General features: G+C 28.3%; 2 protein-coding genes across 3 annotated transcripts; one reads left to right on the top strand and one right to left on the bottom strand.

Annotated features, from left to right (window-relative positions):
- The first annotated feature begins 5,351 nt into the window (after positions 1–5,351).
- Positions 5,352–20,509, top strand: LOC109603166 (calcium release-activated calcium channel protein 1). 2 transcript variants are annotated; one of them, XM_020019631.2, is made up of 6 exons: positions 5,352–5,541; positions 18,455–18,591; positions 19,074–19,310; positions 19,367–19,588; positions 19,641–19,875; positions 19,929–20,509. In XM_020019631.2, exons 2-6 carry the CDS (start codon positions 18,463–18,465, stop codon positions 20,165–20,167), a joined length of 1,062 nt encoding a protein of 353 aa, XP_019875190.1. In that variant the 5' UTR covers positions 5,352–5,541; positions 18,455–18,462; the 3' UTR covers positions 20,168–20,509. The 2 variants fall into 2 exon arrangements, with proteins under 2 accessions (XP_019875190.1, XP_049824874.1); XM_049968917.1 differs by lacking the exons at positions 5,352–5,541; positions 18,455–18,591 and adding an exon at positions 18,837–18,916.
- LOC109603157 (methyl-CpG-binding domain protein 4) lies at positions 11,811–12,428 on the bottom strand. The gene has a single exon (XM_020019619.2). It carries the CDS (start codon positions 12,426–12,428, stop codon positions 11,811–11,813), a length of 618 nt encoding a protein of 205 aa, XP_019875178.2.
- Positions 20,510–20,550: the final 41 nt, after the last annotated feature.

Genomic DNA, 20,550 nt, shown 5'->3' with positions numbered 1-20,550 from the left:
GTTGGTTTTATAGGCGCTAAGGTGGGACGTGACGTGCGAAACGTAGCGGACTTCGGTCACGTCCCCAGAGTTTGATTCATCGCGGGAATTCCGATTGTGGGCTTTATGGCGCGTGGCGTTAGGGCGCACTTTGGTGTGGTGGTGCAATGTTGTGATAGCGGAGTGCTATCGACATCTAGTGGGGGACGGTCCGACTGGATAACGAGCGGCTACAGAAATCTGTTTTTTGTTCGTTGTGAAAACCGAACATGCGGTAGGCAACAAGTAAAAATAATGTAGAAATCTGTACAACTTTATATAATACTTTAAAATAGCTTTCAACAGATGTGCTTAGTATCGACTGTAAAATTAATAATTATATATTTCTTTACTGTACAGGGTGTTCGTAATATAGGTGACCAAAATTTATGGCTATATAGAACACATTTAATATTAAGATTTTAAATACAATTTATTTCTAAAATTTATCGTGAAGAAAATGAATTCTTTCAAATTTTAGATTTACAAAATTGATTTTTTCTCTTATTTTCGTTACCTTTGGTCCAATCGTTGTTACATTTGGTACGTATTATTTTCAACACAAAATGATACAGTAGTGTAGATTATGGGGGGCTCCCCTCTTTTTTTCTTGATTAATTTCAAAAATAAGTGTTTTTCTGAATTTATTTTAATATAAAACTGTAATAATTGGAAATAAAAGACTTTACAATTATTATTTACATTTCCAAATAACAATTCAGAATCAGGAAATTTGTAGATGCTATTATTACAATCACACAAACAATACAAAAATAATTTCTGAAGGTTTAAAAATAGTTTCTAGAACAATTCACCGCCATCGATAATTTGCGTCTGCATTTCCGATAGATTCATACTAAAATCACTGCAATACAGAGACATTTAAACACACCCATCTGATTAATGTTCATTAACGATTCAGACGTGGATTTTTCTTCTTAATGCATTTTAAAATTGCTAATAATCGTGCTGAGGAATCGATTAAATAGTTTTTTTATTTAAAGCACTCATTACCAAGGTTTAATGAGATGCACAAGCGTGGCACGACGTGTTTTGACATGGGTTTCCCTCGCGGGTGACATAACAAGGAAAACATCCAGTTGGGTCCTTTCGTGTTTGTTAGGAGTCGCCTGAAATTGATGAAAACCAGTTTTTGTTGTTTAATGCTCAATTTTTAGAAGGGTAAATCCAAAACATAAGATGAAGACCAAAATAAGATGATCACAAAACTATAAATAACATCAAAAGTGACTTAATTAATATGTAAATACCTCTCCCAAATAAAATTGTATAGTTTTACTCAACAAATGTGTAAAATACAACAAGAGAGGCTTAATTAAAACCTATAATGGTGCACGATTCAGTTGATTTAAAATACTGTTTACATTTTTACTTAATTACTGCTTGCGGGACGTATAACCGGATGAAAAAATTCGAAATTCTGAACAAGGCTGACGTCAATCGGATTTCTCATCTATCAGGTCCAAGTCCAATCTATTGATGTAAAAAATGATTACATACGTGTGAGGAACGAATCAGAATTGTTCTCTGCTGATTACTATTATTAACAAAATTCTGAAAATCCAATTTTTTGTATTATGCACAGTTTTGTGGCCATAATTATTAAAAACATTGAGTTGTAACATTTGTAGCAACGTTATATTTTATTGTATTTCATTGTATTATTTAAAAATCATACTCTGTAAAAAATTATTATTCATAGTTACCTAGAAAAACAATTACATATTCTAAGAGTTTAAGGTTAAATTAGGCAATAGTTTCATTCATTATTAAAAAAATGAGACACCGGACAATTGGTAGTAACCATAATATGTACACTGGATTGCCTACTTCTTAAAACAGAATGTGTCGCCATCTACTTTTCAACAGGTAAGTTAACAATTTTTCTTTAATATTATTATAATTTGGCCATATTTCTAATACTAAAAAAGGTTTTTTTATTAACCATAAACAAACAAGGATTAAAAAAATATTAGTTATTAAATTAATGAAATTAAAATTAATTTAATAGTTCACATTAATTAAAACATGTCAATAATATTTAACATTTAAAAATTGCCACTACTGCATATATAATATTATTTTTATATGCATATAAAAATACAAGCAACGACAATTTATGTAAATTTTTTTATATATATCCCATATAGTGATCTGTGTTTATCTCATCCGATTTCCAATAACTCTTAAATTGGTTTTACCGATTACATAAGCACACTCAAGCAACACACAACTTAATAATTAATGCTTTAATAAGAAATGTACGTTATAAAGGCACTGTTAATAATTCCAAGAAGGTAAAATTACATTTATTAGCAACAATTGCAGTTACCTCGGGCATTTTTATTAGTTATTGGGTTGTTCCTTGGCTATGGGATTAAAAAATAGACAGTTTGACGTACCGTTTGACTATGCCCACTTTGGAGGCCCGCTCCAGCTTGACGATCTGCCTGCGTATCTCATTCTGGCACCTCTCCAGCCGGCCGATCTGTTTCAAAAGACGTTCCGCCTCCAAGTTGTCCATCGAGGGCCGGGCAAACGGTTTATACACGCGAAATAATTGAGGCTGTCAAAGTCACTCACCATGTTAGGTTGCGGGGATTGAGGAAGGTGACGAAGCGGCTGATGACTTCTTGTTTCAGCTGTTGGACGACTTCCTCCAAGACGATGGGGCCTTCGGCGGTTTTCAGTCTCATGACTATGACAGGTTCAGCCTAGAAAATAAAATTGTAGGTTGTTTTAAACAATGAAACGTCTAGAAAAAACAATTTTAAGAAATTAAATGGTGGACGTTTGATGAACAATGTCATTGTCATGGTTGGAGTACCGAAAAATTGTTTAAGACCTTCACACAGAAAATGATTAATGTAATTTTAATTCAACACATTCTGGTGACTAATTGTAGCAACAATACAATTTAATGTCAACAATTTTATATCAAAACATTAACATTCCAAGTAATTATTCATTTTTAATAACAATTGATGTAAATAAGAAGTTACATATTAGACAATTTCTTAAAAATCCAAATTTACAGCTAAATAATGTGAATTATTGATGGTGAATAATGAAAATATAACATTTGTTTATTGAATTATTTCAAAATTGTTTACAAAAGTCAACTGGTAGTTTGTAGAATGGCAATAATAAACTATTTTTATTTTTTGAAAGTACCATTACGAAAATTAATTGTAGTAATAAAGGTATTTTCACAATCAACGGCGATTTCCTTTACCTTGATCAAGGAACAAAATATTTCGAAGGCTGTTGTCCATTTCCGTAAAGCATATTAGTTATTTATTTACACTTTTCGTTTAATACATTCGTATTTATTTTAATATTTATAAGTCAGAAATTATGTTATCAACAATTATAAATTTAAACCAAATTTTTTATTTTTCACAAATTCTGTACTTTCCAGTCATTATGTGATTGTAGATCTTTCCTTTGTTCGTGACTTATCATGAGAAAAACAAATAAAATGTTTTATTGTTCAAAATTATTCATTAAATTTAATGAATAATTTTCCACAAAGATACTTTCCAAAATTTAATCAGAAAAAGGGAACTAAAAGAAGCATATAATGTGTAAAAAATGGTACATTTCTTCAAGTTTCTCCAAAATTCTTCAAAAGTCGTTGAAAAGAACCAAAAGAAGACAATGAGGAAAGAGCAAACCAATTTATTTTTGACTTTTTTGTTTTTCTAATCCAGTTTCTTTACCCAAGAGTTCAATGAGTATTTGAAAGAAAAAAATAAGCAACATAACTTCAATTTTCTCCAAAAATACTTTTCATAATTCTTTAAAATCAGTTGAAAAGAACCAAAAGAAGACAACGTGGAAAGAACAAACCAATTTATTCTTAATTTTTTTGTTTTTCTAGTCCAGTTTCTTTAACAAAGAGTTCAGTGAGTATTGGAAAGAAAAAATAAGCAACATAGCTTCACCTTTCTCCAAAAATACTTTTCAAAATTCTTAAAAATCAATTGAAAAGAACCAAAAGAAGACAATGTGCAAAGAACAAACCAATTTATTCTTAACTTTTTCGTTTTTCTAGTCCAGTTTCTTTAACCAAGAATTCAATGACTATTTAACAGAAAAAATAAGCAACATAACTTTAACTTTCTTCAAAAATACTTTTCAAAATTCATTAAAATCAGTTGAAAAGAACCAAAAGAAGACAATGTGGAAAGAATTAACCAATTTATTCTTGACTTTTTTGTTTTTCTATTCCAGTTTCTTTAACCAAGAATTCAATGACTGTTTAACAGAAAAAATAAGCAACATAACTTCAACTTTCTTCAAAAATACTTTTCAAAATTCATTAAAATCAGTTGAAAAGAACCAAAAGAAGACAATGTGGAAAGAATTAACCAATTTATTCTTGACTTTTTTGTTTTTCTAGTCCAGTTTCTTTAACCAAGAATTCAATGACTATTTAACAGAAAAAATAAGCAACATAACTCCAACTTCCTTCAAAAATACTTTTCAAAATTCTTTAGAACCAAAGGAAGACAATGTGGAAAGAACTAACCAATTTATTCTTAACTTTTTCGTTTTTCTAGTCCAGTTTCTTTAACCAAGAATTCAATGACTATTTAACAGAAAAAATAAGCACCATAACTTCAACTTTCTCCAAAAATACTTTTCAAAATTCTTTAGAACCAAAGGAAGACAATGTGGAAAGAACTAACCAATTTATTCTTGATTTTTTTGTTTTTCTAGTCCTGTTTCTTTAACCAAGAGTTCAATGAGTATTTGAAAAAAAAATAAGCACCAGTAACTTCAACTTTCTCCAAAAATACTTCTTAAAATTCTTTAAAATCAGTTGAAAAGAACCAAAAGAAGAAAAAAAATTCAATTTTTTTAAGATTTAATCTTCTAAAATTATTTTGAATGTAATTTTGTACTGACTAAATGGAAGAGGTACTTAAATTGGACCGTACCCAAGTCCTTTTGGTATTTTTCCATATAAAATTAATTAGCATTTATATTTAGGCTCAAACAACAAATCCCACAGAAGTGGAAAGTACCACCATTAAAAATCTAGTCTCGAACACCATCAACAGCACCATTAGAAAGACAAAACTGTCCAACGGTCAAGCCTGACCTCCAAATCGTTCTTAAGCAACCACCCAGACCTATCCAACGAAAAGGTGAAAGTCCAAAGTGCGAAACACCTCTTCGAACCATCCGAAATCGGCAATCTGGACTATCCCTACAGACGCACTTTGACCGGTACCCCCGTTCCTTGACGCTCGTGCTTTCAGACAAGCGGTAACCATTAAAATCAGTCGGCGACCGCGACCGGCCGCCACAGCAGATCTCGCGGTAGGTGTGTGTGTTGGTTCGGTGCTCGGCGTACCATTTGCTGCGGTCGTGCGTGCGGTCACACGGGTTCACGCGTCCGCTTTTGTCGTTGCATTTCCGTCGGCTTTTTTTTTGGTGACTGGTGCGTTGCTGGTGGTTTATTGGGTGGCGGCGACGGGACACGCGTATTAAGTAAGTGAGAGATGCGGAAGGTACGGCGGTACCGGATTCGCGTCTTGAGATCAAGGTTGGAAAACCAGATTGTCTAAGAGTGTGGTTGCGGGCACTTTATCCTGGTTCTTTTGTGCGACTACAAAAATCCAATATAAAGTAGAAGTACCATTTGTGTTGACTGTCAGTACCTAGTTGTACTAAAGTAATACTAAAGTCCAAATGAAAAAACACTCATTTTATTCATTTTTTTACTTTATTACAAGTAAAAATAACAATTTTGTGCATAAACAAATACTTAAAATTTGGTACTACATATATAAAATTTGTTTATTAATATACATAAGACATTTCATTCAGATTATCAACTGTTTTATTTTATACCTGGTCTAGAAATAACCTGCAATAAACATTACATAAAAAATTTTAATAATTTGTATTTGTTTATCAAGTGGTAATTTTAATGGCATTTTGTTTATTTAAAACAATAACACCCACATTAATGAAAATCTTATATAAAAACATGTTTGTCAAATTATTGTTATTTATTAGAAATTCCTTGTACAACATTTTAATTGACTAATTTAATAAAATAATAATTAAAATCTTGATAATTCTGTGGTTGTTTAATCCGGCACGTTCAGTCATGTGGAGAACTATGGTGAAACACGTTTTATTGTTTTAACATGTTTGTACATAAATAATATTTTTTTATTCCTAAAAAATGTACGTATGTACCTTTATAATTATTTTTTTATTAAATTTTTATTGTTAAATAAATAATTTAAAATCTCAAGAGGCAATTTTGATGTAAATTAGGCACATTTATGTATAATATTCATTAAAAATTATTCACATTGGAATTTTTAAGTGTTATTCAACTTTGACGAACTATTTCAGACTTTTGAAAGATGTGAGATACAAAAAGAAACATAAAAATTAAAATTCTATTGTCCAATTCAATGTATAAATAATTTAGAAACTGAAGAGCCAACTTTGGTGTAAATTAGACACATCTATGTATGATATTCATTAAAAAATATTTACCTTAGAATTTTTAAGTGTTATTCAACTTTGACGAACTATTTCAGACCTTTGAAAGATGTGAGATATAAAATGAAACAAAAAAATTAAATTTCTATTATCTAATTCAATGTGTAAATAATTTAGAAACTGAAGTGCCAATTTTGGTGTAAATTAGACACATCTATGTATGATATTCATTAAAAAATATTTACCTTAGAATTTTTAAGTGTTATTCAACTTTGACAAACTATTTCAGACTTTTGAAAGATGTGAGATACAAAAAGGAATAAAAAACTTAAATTTCTATTGTCTAATTCAATGTGTAAATAATTTAGAAACTGAAGAACCAATTTTGGTGTAAATTAGACACATTTATGTATGATATTCATTAAAAAATATTTACATTAGAATTTTTAAGTGCTCTTCAACTTTGACAAACTATTTCAGACTTTTGAAAGATGTGAGATATAAAAAGAAACATAAAAATTAAATTTCTATTGTCTAATTCAATATGTAAATAATTTAGGAATTGAAGAGCTAATTTTGGTGTAAATTAGACACATTCATGTATGATATTCAATAAAAAATATTTACATTAGAATTTTTAAGTGTTATTCAACTTTTGAAAGATGTGAGATATAAAATGAAACAAAAAAATTAAATTTCTATTGACTAATTCAATGTGTAAATAATTTAGAAACTGAGGAGACAATTTTGGTGTAAATTAGACACATTTATGTATGATATTCATTAAAAAATATTTACATTAGAATTTTTAAGTGTTATTCAACTTTGACAAACTATTTCAGACTTTTGAAAGATGTGAGGTATGAAAAGAAATAAAAAAATTAAATTTCTATTGTCTAATTCAATGTGTAAATAATTTAGGAACTGAAGAGCCAATTTTGGTGTAAATTAGACACATATATTCATTAAAAAGATATTAAAAACCACTGAAATATTCATCAAGAGTTTGTCACCTCCCCAAACTGCATAAGTCACGTCCACCCGCAAAATTTTGCATATTTTATGTAATAGACATTTGAATTTTAAACACACCGGACAAAAAATCCTCGACGCCATTCAGGTTTCAGATGGTGCAAACTGGTTATTAAAATGTTTTGGTGTCAACAACCGAAAAATCGGGACTGTTCCTTTCGGACGCCGAATGAATGGGATTTTATTGTAAATTAACAACAATCATTGCCCAATTTGTATCAATCTTTAATAAATTAATTAAACGTCTGCCCATTCAAAGGATTACGAACCAATTGCTCAATTTGTGTAGAAACTTCCAGTTTCTTCCGGGCTAGTCCACGTTTATGGTACTTGTTTCAAACCCACGCCATGTTTATTATAACGAAAGTGGCGGGAAAAGGTATAAACAAATTTCTTAACTAAGTCCAGAACCATTTTGTCACAGTTTGGTGTAGTTGTCAATGGAATAAATTACAATTCCAACAAAATAAAGGTAATTGAAACAAATTATAATTAATTTTGATTAATTCAACAGTCATAAATTATAACTATTATTAACGTAAGTACGTGAATTCATCGAATAATTATAACTACCCATTGTCACGTTTCGTTTTTTGTTTAAATTTGATCGTTTCCAGATAAAATCCATAAAATTAAACAAACGATACTAAATATTAAATTACTAAGAAAAATATTACTGGAAGTAACCAAAGATTTTATAAATACTTATGGTTATCATATTGTTTATACAAAAAAATTGTTTACTGTTGTAAATCACATTTAACATTAACATTTCTCCGAACAAGAATCGATTATAATTATTCGAACGTTGATTTTTTTTCTGTTTTAAATGTATAGAATTAATCATTAATCATCGGCAAAGTATTCAATCACTTCACAATACATATTTGTCGAGGCACCAAAACAATGTGAAGTGTTAAGTCACGGTAAAAAATCGATTCGTTTCGAAAAACAAAATATTCCACCAATAATCTTTCAATTAACATTCAATTTTTTAATTGTTACGTATCGTAAAAATGTGCGAACCGGATTTAAGTGTAGGCCACGCAGTTGATTAATCGAATGAATAAATAGCTGTCAATCATAGCACCGAAAACCAGTCCTTATGAACTTTCATTTTGTGTCAAGTTAACAAGAAAAAAATTGGTTAGTTTTGGGTTGTGTGAAAGTTGAGGCGTTTGAAAAAGTGCAAAACTAATCTTTATGATGTTGATAAAGATTCACGTTGTTAAATAATGATTTAGGTTTGTTCAGTGATGAACAGTAAGGCATGAACTTGTGACAAACATGTTAATAACCCTTAATTTATTAAATAAAGCAATATTTGTGTCTCTGGGAATCCCCCAAAGACTGATTTTGACTTCAACATTTGAACAATAGTTCAAACATTACCTACTTGGAAAGTAAAGGGTTTAATTGATACTTTTGTGCAGTCCGGATTTTTTATTGGTTTTGTGAAAGTTAGAACCTTTGGAAAAGTCCAAAACTAATTTCTATGTCCACCAAAGCATGTTGACAAAGATTAATTGGTTCAGAGATGAATAATAAGCCATAAAGTTGTGATAAAAATGTTAATGACCCTTAATTTATTAGTTAAAGCAATATTTGTGTCTGTGGGAATCCCCCAATGACTTAATTTGCCCCCCACATTTAAATAATGGTTCAAACATTACCTACTTGGAAGGTAAAGGGTAAAAATCATTTCAATTGAATAATTTAATTGATACTTTTGTGCAGTCCGGATTTTTTATTGATTTTGTGAAAGTTAGGACCTTTGGAAAAGACCAAAACTAATTTTTATGTCCACCAAAGCACGTTAACAAAGATTAATTGATTCAGAGATGAATAATAAGTCATAAAGTAGTGATAAAAATGTTAATGACCCTTAATTTATTAGTTAAAGCTTTATTTGTGTCTGTGGGAATCCCCCAAAGACTTCATTTGCCCCCCACGTTTATATAATGGTTCAAACATTACCTACTTAAAAGGTAAAGGGTAAAAATCATTTCAATTGAATAATTTAATTGATACTTTTGTGCAGTCCGGATTTTTTATTGATTTTGTGAAAGTTAGGACCTTTGGAAAAGACCAAAACTAATTTTTATGTCCACCAAAGCACGTTAACAAAGATTAATTGATTCAGAGATGAATAATAAGTCATAAAGTAGTGATAAAAATGTTAATGACCCTTAATTTATTAGTTAAAGCAATATTTGTGTCTGTGGGAATCCCCCAAAGACTTAATTTGCCCCCCACATTTAAATAATGGTTCAAACATTACCTACTTGGAAGGTAAAGGGTAAAAATCATTTCAAATGAATAATTTAATTGATACTTTTGTGCAGTCCGGATTTTTTATTGATTTTATGGAAGTTAGGACCTTTGGAAAGGTCCAAAACTATTTTTTATGTCCACCAAAGTATGTAAACAGTAATTAATTAGTTCAGCATTGAATAATAATTGATAAAAATGTTAATAACCCTTAATTTATTAGTTAAAACAATATTTGTACCTGTGGGAATCCCCCTAAGGGCCCACCGTGCCCCACCACCTTAATAATGCATCTGACGTGTCGACGGAACTGTCGCATTCCGAATTAGTTATAAACATTACCTGCCAACAAGGTCAAGGGTAAAAATCATTTCAACGGAATAATTTAATTGATACATTTCTGCAGTCCGGATTTTATTTTTATTTAATGTATCATTAAGTGCATTACAATAGTAATTTCTTAGCGATTTATTAGTGTAATCTGTATTTAATTGTACAATATTATATGTTGCACGGTTACGTAAGCAGTACCACAGGAAAAAAAATCACAAACCAAATGACTTAACTGTAGTTAGTAAAAATGCGCAAACATGCTCCTAATTATTTAATTAATCAACAGTGACAACGTCGTAAATTACCGTACAGACACAATAAAATCAAACAATGATTTTATGTACTAATAAATTAATTCACGAGTACTAAAACGGTTATGCAAGATATTGTTTGTTGTGTTCAATAACCAAACACAGCTCAGAAGATGATCAATTCAATTTTATTTGCTTGCCCACAAACCACACACAACCGCAATTTAAATAATTATACATTATACAATTTCCTACGTTTGCATTAAGTGTAAGAACCTGTCATCATAGTACTGGTCGGTGAATTAGCGGTGCATTCTTTAGATGGTAATAATATGATAATTGTTGGGTTTGAGGCTAATTTCATCAAGGAAGTAGATTTAAATCAGAGAAAACCACGTTGATTATTATTATTGAATGAACCGTCAATGACAACGCTTAACATTCTCCACACTGGAGTGGTACCGAACCATCTGTATACGTGTATTAGGTGCTGGAATACCTTTTGGCTCAAGGTTTATACCAGGATGGGTTGAAGATGGTAAACTCGGTGGAGGAGTACCTAATAAAAGTCTTTAGTGACATATTAAGTACCTACCACAAGGCCAGATGACAACCCAAGACCAGGTGTAGCTCAAAGGAGCTTCAAAACGTTAAATGGGAGGTACTACCTCATCCACCACAAAGTCCAGACACTTTTTCTAGTGACTATTACTTATTTCAGCCATTTACTGATCATTATTCCTTCCAAATTTGCACAACAATTTAAAAATCAATAAAGAAAATGTTTTTCAACGTACGGAAATAATCAGACTTGTTTTTTTTTTGGCAAAAACACTGATAAAAGTAATTACACTCTTGCAAATTTGGCATGCAGGAAGGTCAGTTAAAAACTTCCTTCAAGGTTGGAGTAGTTAAAACGAATTTAGTTGGAGATAGTGTATTAAAATATCAATATTCATGGTGCAAGACATAAATATAGATGTGATGAAATGTACAAGTCAAATGGGCAGTTGTTGGAAATGAAAAAAATATGGCTGTTGTTCAACCTTGTTTTTTATAGTTCTCGATAATGTTTCTAATGTGATGTGAAACTCGTTGGGTTTAAGAGAGGATTTAAAAAAAATTGATGTAGGTAAAGCAACAAAAAAGTTAAAGAGTCAAAAGAAATGATTAAAACGATAAATCAATCAACATGTTGTTCTCAAGGCTCAAAACAAAATTATAGAAAGTCATTGTGAGGTACAAACACCTTTGGTAATTATTTAGCACCATTACTGAAGGGGTTATCAGTCCATATTCCTTTATCAGTTGCAACTACTGCATTGCTTAACTAAAAATAATTATGCTAATGTCCACTTAGTGACTGCAAATGAAACGCAACAATTAAACTGAAATTAACAAATACCTCGGTTAGTGTTTGCCCACGGCTACCTTCAGGTACCACTCTCGGTAGATTTTCAAAAACCTATCCTTCGGTACCTCGGTGAAGTCCCCCAGGACGAACATCCTGAAGGCGTCCTCGCCGTAGCGTCCTATGCCGTGTAGGTCACGAACACGTCGCCACTTTTTGTGCACGAAGTCCCGGGACATCTTCCAAATTTGCACGGAGCGCTTGCGCAGACCTATGGTGTGGAAGTACCTCTCCAAGTCTTCAGGTTTGGACTTGAGGACTGCTCGTGGGTCGGGGTAGTCCTTTAGGAACTGGTCGAGGAACGGCTTGGCTAACGTGCATGAGGTTTTGTTGAGGAAAATGGTGGCCACTAGGAGCCCCCAGGGGTTGTGGTAGAATTCTTCCTCGACTAAATTGTGGGGGGACTTTGCGGGGACGAAGGCTGGGATGGTGACTTTAGAATTTAACAGTTGGGGTTGTGACAACTGGAACACTGGCCCTGGATCTTCGTTTTCATTTTTAACTGATTTCTTAGTTTCCTTATTGGGTTTTCTAACCTTAAACCCCACGTTTCCCTTCCTGAAACCCTTCTGAAAATATTTGGAGGCGTTTGTGGTTGGCTCATTGTTGGGTTCCATTTTTGTTTGCTACTTCCATGGTTGTCTGTAATGAATGGAAACAATTAATCATAAAAATGTGACTTCGTGAGCCATGAAAAATATTTTGTGGTTTTGTAATTTGTGAGAAAATTCAAGCCAGAAAAAATATTAACATTTACAATACAAAATTACAAATTCATTCACATTGAAAGAGTAAAAAGAATGTTACTAAATATTTATATATAGAGTTATTTTAGGTACTTTTTCTTCTGAAAACTGTGATGAAATAAAAATTAATATTTATAATTTTCTAGATTAATAGCTTTTAAGTTTTACTTTTATAATTATAAATTGACAAGTATATAAGATTTATTTGTGTTTCTAGAAATCTTAGAATGTTTAAAATGATTTTTAATTATAATTCTAGTATGTTATGATTAATATTAATATGTTTATAATATGTTTATCACAGATTCTTAGAATTAAACAATGATTCTTCCTGAAAAAAAATCTAAATATTTTTTTCTTGTGAATCTTTTGAGTTTTATATCAAGTTTGTTTTGTTTATATATTCTTAAATATTAAATAAAAAATTATATTTCTTCATTATGATAATTATTCTCTGAATTGACTCAATCTTTGGAATATTGAAAAACTTTTTATGTTAATAGCTTAAATGTCTATCTTAGAACATAATTTATTCTTATAATTGACAATATTTAAACATTTATTTTCATTAACTACCATCTGTTTCTAAAAACCTGATTTTATATTCCAATTTTTTAACAATTATAATTTATTTAAGTGTTTATTGTGACACATTCCCAGAATACAACTTTAAAATTAGAAATTGAACCAATATTTATTTAATTTAAGAAATTATTACTTCAAAAATTAATTAGATAACCTGACAAAAATGAAAGTTACATTTATAATAATTATTTTTATTAATTATAAATATTTGTGAATATAAAATTTGAGAATTTTTGTATTTTACAATTTTTTTATTAAATTAGTTTCAATTTTATTAATAAATTAATATTTTATTAATATTTAATTTTAAAATATGTAAAATAATTAAATTGTATTATTAACAAGTTATGAAAATATATAAAAATTTTTGTATTTTATATTTTTTTAATAAATTCAATGTCATCAAAAATTTAAAGTTACAAATTGTTTAAATATTGATGTAATTTTTAATATAAACTAACTTATTAAACAATAAATTTAAAGTTATAATTAGAAAAATTTGACACTAAATTTTAAATATTTAAATAAATATTTTATTACATTTTATTAACAATTAATTAATTTTAAAATATGTAAAAAAAATTGAAAATTTAATTTAATAAATTGATAATAAATGATCAAAATAGTTCCATAAAATTATCATCTATTTAAAAAATTGACATTTTTATAAATATTTTTAAAAAATAAATTAGGTAAATTAGCAAACATGAAAATTATATTTACAATAATTATTTTTTTATTAATTAGAAATATTTACGAATATAAAATTAAAGAATTTATGTATTTTATATTTTTTTCTTAATAAATTGGTTTCAATGTCATTAATTAATTAAATTAAAAGTTAAAAATTGTTTAAATATTGATGTGATTTTTAATATAAACTAATTTATTAAAAATTAAATTTAAAGATTTAATTAGAAAAATTTGACTGACAATTTTAGATATTTAAACAAATATTTTATTAATAATTAATTAATCATATAATATACAAAAGAATAAAAACTTAAATTATACAGATATTTAAATAAAATAAACAACAAATAATCAAAATAGTTCAATAAAATTATTTTCTACTTAAAAAATAGACATTTTTATAAATATTTTTAAAAAATAAATTAGGTAAATTAGCAAAAATGAAAATTATATTTACAGTAATTATTTTTTTATTAATTATAAATATTTACGAATATAAAATTAAAGAATTTATTTATTTTTTATTTTTTTAATAAATTAGTTTCAATGTCATTAATAATTAAAAATTTAAAATTGTTTAAATATTGGTGTAATTTTTAATAAAAATTAACTTATTAAAAATTGAATTTAATGGTTTAATTAGAAAAATTTGACTGTAAATTTTAGATATTTAAACAAATATTTTATTATATTTTATTAATATTTAATTAATTTTAAAATATGTTATAAAATTAAAACTATAATTATGTAGATAATAAAATTAAATATTGATGTAATTTTTAATATACTGTAAATTTTAAGTATTTAAACAAATATTATATTAATCAACGACCATCTGTTTCTAAAAACCTGATTTTCTATTCCAATTTTTATAAATTATAATTTATTTAATTGTTTATAGTCATTCCCAGAATACAACATTAAAATTAGAAATTTAATTAGTATTTCCGAGAGGAGTTCTTAAAAAACTTATTTACATATTTATAAACAATAAATTTATGTTAAAATCGGTGTGCCTTACACATGTTGCGTGGGTGTAAAATTCTACGTAAAAACTATCCCAATCAAATTGTGCAACAAAGTTTTATTACATTATATAATTACAACCATTTTGTTAAAAAAAAATCAATAAAACATGTAAGTATCAGCAATATTTCACGGTATAATTAACCAATCAAGCACCAGTCAACGTAAAATCGATTAATATTTTATTTATATTTTTATTGATTCGTGTGCAACGGACTTAATTGTTGTTAAATCGCTGAAAAAAAAGCTATTATAGTCATGGTTTTTCGCAGTTTCCAATGTGGATTTTCATGGTAAACAAGATATGCATGCACTAGACAAAATATTCGTGTATCATGGCCTAGTTCACTACGAAACGGTTAACGGCAACTTTCTAGGTCTTCGACGTCGGGATCTTTCGATGCAATCAACAATTTGTTGTTCAAGGAATGGTTTCCAGCTCGTTTTGAATTATTGCCACGTGATATACGAATTTGACGTTTTATGGAGTCCTAAGTATACGTATGTGATTAGTTTGAATGTCACTTTAATTAATTACGTTGTTTATTATTCATAAATTTATTGTAGAATATTTATATGTGATCGTGACTAAGTCTGGTTGTTTCTTGCTTCAACATCTGCCATTAAAAAATACATCAGTTAAAAACAGTTAACCAATTAAAATTTGCACATTTAATAACAATAAAATAATAATTAAATTAAAATTTTAACAAATATACCCAAATTGAATAAAATATTCATCTAAAATTTAAAATTACATGTTATTTAAATAAAAAAATCTTAATGCTCTTCATTAAATTAAAAAAAAATGTCGGAATTTAAAAAACATATCAGAAACATTCAATCATTTTTAATTTTAATTGTACAAATAATTAAATTAATTAAAAATAATAATAATAATAAATTAGGTAGAATAGTAAAATATAAAATTAAATTTATAATTTTTTATTAACTATTAACATTTTACAATTTTTTTATTAAATTGGTTTATATTTCATTAAAAATATAAAATTACAAATATTTAATTAGATGGTTGTAAATTTTAGAAATTTAAACAAATATTTTATTAATATGTAAAAAAACAAAACATTAATTAAGTAAATAATTTTTTAACAAATAAATGAAAATTATATTTCATTTATTTGTTATTTTATTTATATTTCATAAATATTAATATAAAATTTAAGAATTTTTATGTTTTACTGTTTTTTATTAAATTAGTATCAATTTTATAGTAAATTTTAGATGTTTAAATAAATATTTTATCATATTTTATTGTTAATTAATTTTAAAATATGTAAAAAAATGTAAAATACAAAAATTATTAAAATTCAATTATTTATAAAAAAAATAATTTAATTATCTATATAATTAAAATTAATTATTAATAAAATATAATAAAATATTTGTTTAAATATCTAAATTAACAATCAAATTTTTCTAATTAAAAATTTATTATTGAACAAGTTAATTTGTATTAAAAATTACATCAATATTTAAACTATTTGTAAATTTAAATATTTAATGACACTGATACTAATTTATTAAAAAAAATTATAAAATAATAATAATTAATAAAAAAATAATTATTTCAATTTAATTTTTTGAAAATTTATTAAATTTTATATTCGTAAATATTTATAATTAATAAAAAATGATTATTATAAATAAAATTTTCAATTTTTATAGTTTACCTAATTAATTTTTTGAAAATATTTATAAAAATGTCAGTTTTTTATGTAGAAAATAATTTTATTGAACTATTTTGATTTGTTGATAATTTAATTTAATTATCCACATAATTGAAGTTTTTTACAAATTTTAAAATTAATTATTTATTAATTATTATAAATATAATTTTCATTTTTACCAGTTTATCTAATTTATTTTTTAAAAATATTTATAAAAATGTCAATTTTTTAAGTATAAAATAATATTTTGATTATAATTTATTTTAATTATTGATAATAATATATTTTTTTACATATTTTAAAATTAATTATTAATAAAATATTATAAAATATTAATTTATTGATAAAATTGAAACTAATTTAATAAAAAAATTGTAAAATACACAAATTCTCAAATTTTATATTGGTAAATATTATAAAAAATAATAAATAATCAAAAAAATTCTTTTCTGTTTAAAAAAATGACATTTTTATAGATATTTCCAAAAAATAAATTAGGTAGATTAGCAAAAACGAAAATTATACTTACAATATTTATTTTTTATTAATTAAGAATTTTAAAAAGTTTAAAATTTTTTGTATTTTACAATTTTTTATTTAATTAGTGTCAATTTTAGATATTTAAATAAATATTTTATCATAATTATTTTTAAAATTAAATTAAAATTAAAACTCAAAAAAAATAATAAAAAGATTATAATAGCAAGCAATGTAAAATTTAAACAAATTTTAACAATACATATTATGTAAATTAACTAATTCATTAGGTTACAATTAAAGAAAGGTTGAAAATACATTTTAAAATTTTAAAAAGTTTTTTAAATATGAATTTGGTAATCAGTAATTTTCTGTAATTTTAAGTTAAAACCAACCAACGTAATAAAACATTCTCTTTGACCACGAGGCACAGATTAAGCTGATCAAACAATCCAATAATTCAACAATTGCATGTTCACAACAATTTATTTCCATACACAGTTTAACTTTTTTATACACGCACTTAAAAAAATAAAATTGTTACATAATTTTAATTATTATTTACAAAAATGTTTCACAAAATTAAATAAGAAAATGTAACTGTCATAAAAAATAAAAATAAAACCGTCACATAACAATTAGAAATATTCGTTGCAGAATTTCTAAACACAACATAACAGTGTAAAATAAATCTCCCACTCGACAAAGCCAAATGCGAAATTCCTAAAGCAATTAACACCTATAATGAAAAAACAATGTTAACAACGCCTGACCAAATATTAACTTGCCACTCGAAGAGGTTTCAATGTAAAGGACAAGGTTGAACGATGTTGACAAAGTCTTAACCGATTGATTCGAGAGGCACAAGAACACCTAACCCACTTCGTACGCACTTCTGCGACCTCAATTAATTAAAACACACGTGCGTTAATTTCGACGTCGTACATTAAAATTAAACATAAATAATATAAAACAATTCTGGGAAGATTATATAACAGAAAACTGTTTGTTGGCTTAAGGCGCGAAACGATTAAACCAGTTTTGGGCAATTTTTGGAATGGCATTTCAAACGGAACCTGCAAAAATCCGACGTTAATGGACGGTTTCTACGATGAATAATTCATGGCCTTTGATTGGAGGCGTAATTTTTGATATTATTATTAGATATTGTATAATTAAGTAAAGCAGTTTCCTATTAACGTTAGTCATGTACCGAATTACGATTTGTTTATGCCAAAGTCCACATTATTATAATTCCATTTTAATGCTGTTTGCAGAAACCTCACTCACAAAAAATTTTATCAGGAAAACCTCACTCGTAATTATGTAGATAGTAAAAAATGAGTCACATGAAAATATTGTTGGGTTGTCGTCAATTGTGTGCCAATTTAAATAAATTCTTATACATAATTATTTATTTTTCAGGCTCTATTATGGATCAGTCAACCCAAGTCAATTTCCCCATCGTCACAAAGAACCAGTACAGGAAAATGAAGAGGCACAACACCTCAGCAGATTTGTATGGAAACCATCCCAGGAACATTTCGTTCTCAACTTCACTGGTAATATTTTATTCCCCGACATTAAATAAATAATAAAAACGTCGATTTCTTATCTAAATTAAAATGTACAATTTAATTTCCAGTTAATCAATTACATGAACGTAATTTACAATTACAAGAACAATTAAATAAAAACGTAAAACTCTTTTAGTGTGCATTGTGTATATGATTTATTTAATGTCAGATAAGATTAGTGAATATAATACAAAGGAAACTATTATAATCCTGTTTTATTAATTTGACGTCTCTATTGAATCAGAAAGTGGTAATTTTAATCAGTGACTTTTAACTTCTCTGGTAGAAAAAGTACTGATGGTTCTTGATGGTAATATTTCTTTCTTTCCATTTTCCTCTTGTAAGAGGTATCATCTAAAATATCAAAATTACTAAAGATCCTCCTTCCCAATAACAGTAAGATGGAAGAGTACCCTTTGCTGGCAGTACTGATAGAGATACATTTTAAATCAGAATAATACTTTCAGAACCACATAAAGTCGATGCCCTATCCACCGCAACGGCCCAAATCCTTAAACATGTCCATGGACAACGTGAACAAAACAAAAGTGATATTCACATCAGAGTCCCCAATATTGAGATTATCAGCCCCAAGTGAGCTTCACCTTGGTTCCATATCCAGAGAAAGGACGCCACCCTTCTCCTGCAACTCCAGCATCATCTCGAATGGAGGCTTCAAACCCCCACCTTACGTCCCACCGAAGGTAACACCCGATAAGTAAATAAAACAGCAAATTAATAAATTTTATTCAATTAACAGCTGAAGCACATGACCCAGGACGACGAGAGCACAGCATCCGGTTCCAAGTGCTGTTGCAGGTGTGACATGGAGACGGGCCACTACAAGCGCAGCGCCTCCAACATGTCCACCTCCAACACACCCGAAGGACTGTCGTGGAGGAGGCTGCACATGTCCAGGGCGAAGCTGAAGGCCACAGCCACCACGTCCGAGCTTCTATCGGGCTTCGCCATGATCGCCATGGTTGGTTCTCTCCTTTGTACATTGGTGAAGTCATTACAAAGTTGGTTTTCAGGTTGAGCTGCAAATAAACGAGCCCACCAGCGTGCCAGAATGGCTGTTCGTGATGTTCGCCGTCTGCACCACGGTCCTGGTGGCGGTTCACATATTCGCCCTGATGATATCCACCTACATCCTCCCCAACATCGAGGCGATAGCCAAGCTGGAGATATGCGAGATGGTGGACGAGAGCCCCCATGAAAGGATGCGTGGCTTCATCGAATTGGCTTGGGCTTTCTCTACAGTTTTAGGTATGCCACCCCGACAACACCAAAGGCAACAACTACTTATTGGGTTGTTTCAGGTTTGTTCCTGTTTCTGATAGAGGTGGCCATTTTGTGTTGGGTGAAGTTCTGGGATTATTCGTTCACCGCAGCTATTGCAGCTACTGTTATAGTCATACCTGTGCTTATTACCTTCGTCCTTTTCGCCGTCCACTTCTACCACTCATTGGTGGTTTACAAATGTGATAGTTCCATAAGCGACATGGAGAAGCTGGAGGATATGAAGAAGCAGCTTGATGAAGTGTCGAATCCTGTTTGAAATTGGTGCTCAAACGATTTATATGTAGATGTTAGGATAGAATCATAGAGAAGCAACAAAGATAGAGGCTGTATTAACATAAATAACAGACTCGTCAAGAATATGTCAAACTGCTTTTGTTGACTATTGTTGATTGGTGCAATGTTATTGAATTTGTATTTTGTAGAGTTAATCCGAATTTTTGTGCAATTTATTGTTGTGCAACTGTGAGAATTCCTTCTTTGGGGGGAGTAATTGTGATACTTAAAATTATAAGTTTTATTTATATGAAAGTATTGTAGATAAGTACTGTTGTAATGCAAAATTTATTAATAAATATTAATAAAATGTTGTTCTCCTTAATATGTTCTTTAGTTTAGATCCTTCCCTTTCATAAATAAAGA

This window comes from Aethina tumida, chromosome 6 (genome assembly GCF_024364675.1).
Source record: "Aethina tumida isolate Nest 87 chromosome 6, icAetTumi1.1, whole genome shotgun sequence".
Classification (NCBI taxonomy): domain Eukaryota; kingdom Metazoa; phylum Arthropoda; class Insecta; order Coleoptera; family Nitidulidae; genus Aethina; species Aethina tumida.
Note: the sequence above shows the minus strand (reverse complement) of the source record. Positions and strands in the feature narration are given on the sequence as shown.

Excerpts from the sequence above, each read along its gene's own strand:
- LOC109603157 (XM_020019619.2), bottom strand. The coding sequence starts at position 12,428 with ATGGAACCCAACAATGAGCCAACCACAAACGCCTCCAAATATTTTCAG.
- LOC109603166 (XM_020019631.2), top strand. The coding sequence starts at position 18,463 with ATGGATCAGTCAACCCAAGTCAATTTCCCCATCGTCACAAAGAACCAG. Across the intron at positions 19,311-19,366 it reads CACCTTACGTCCCACCGAAG|CTGAAGCACATGACCCAGGA; the intron begins GTAACACCCGAT and ends TTCAATTAACAG. Across the intron at positions 19,589-19,640 it reads GCTTCGCCATGATCGCCATG|GTTGAGCTGCAAATAAACGA; the intron begins GTTGGTTCTCTC and ends GTTGGTTTTCAG.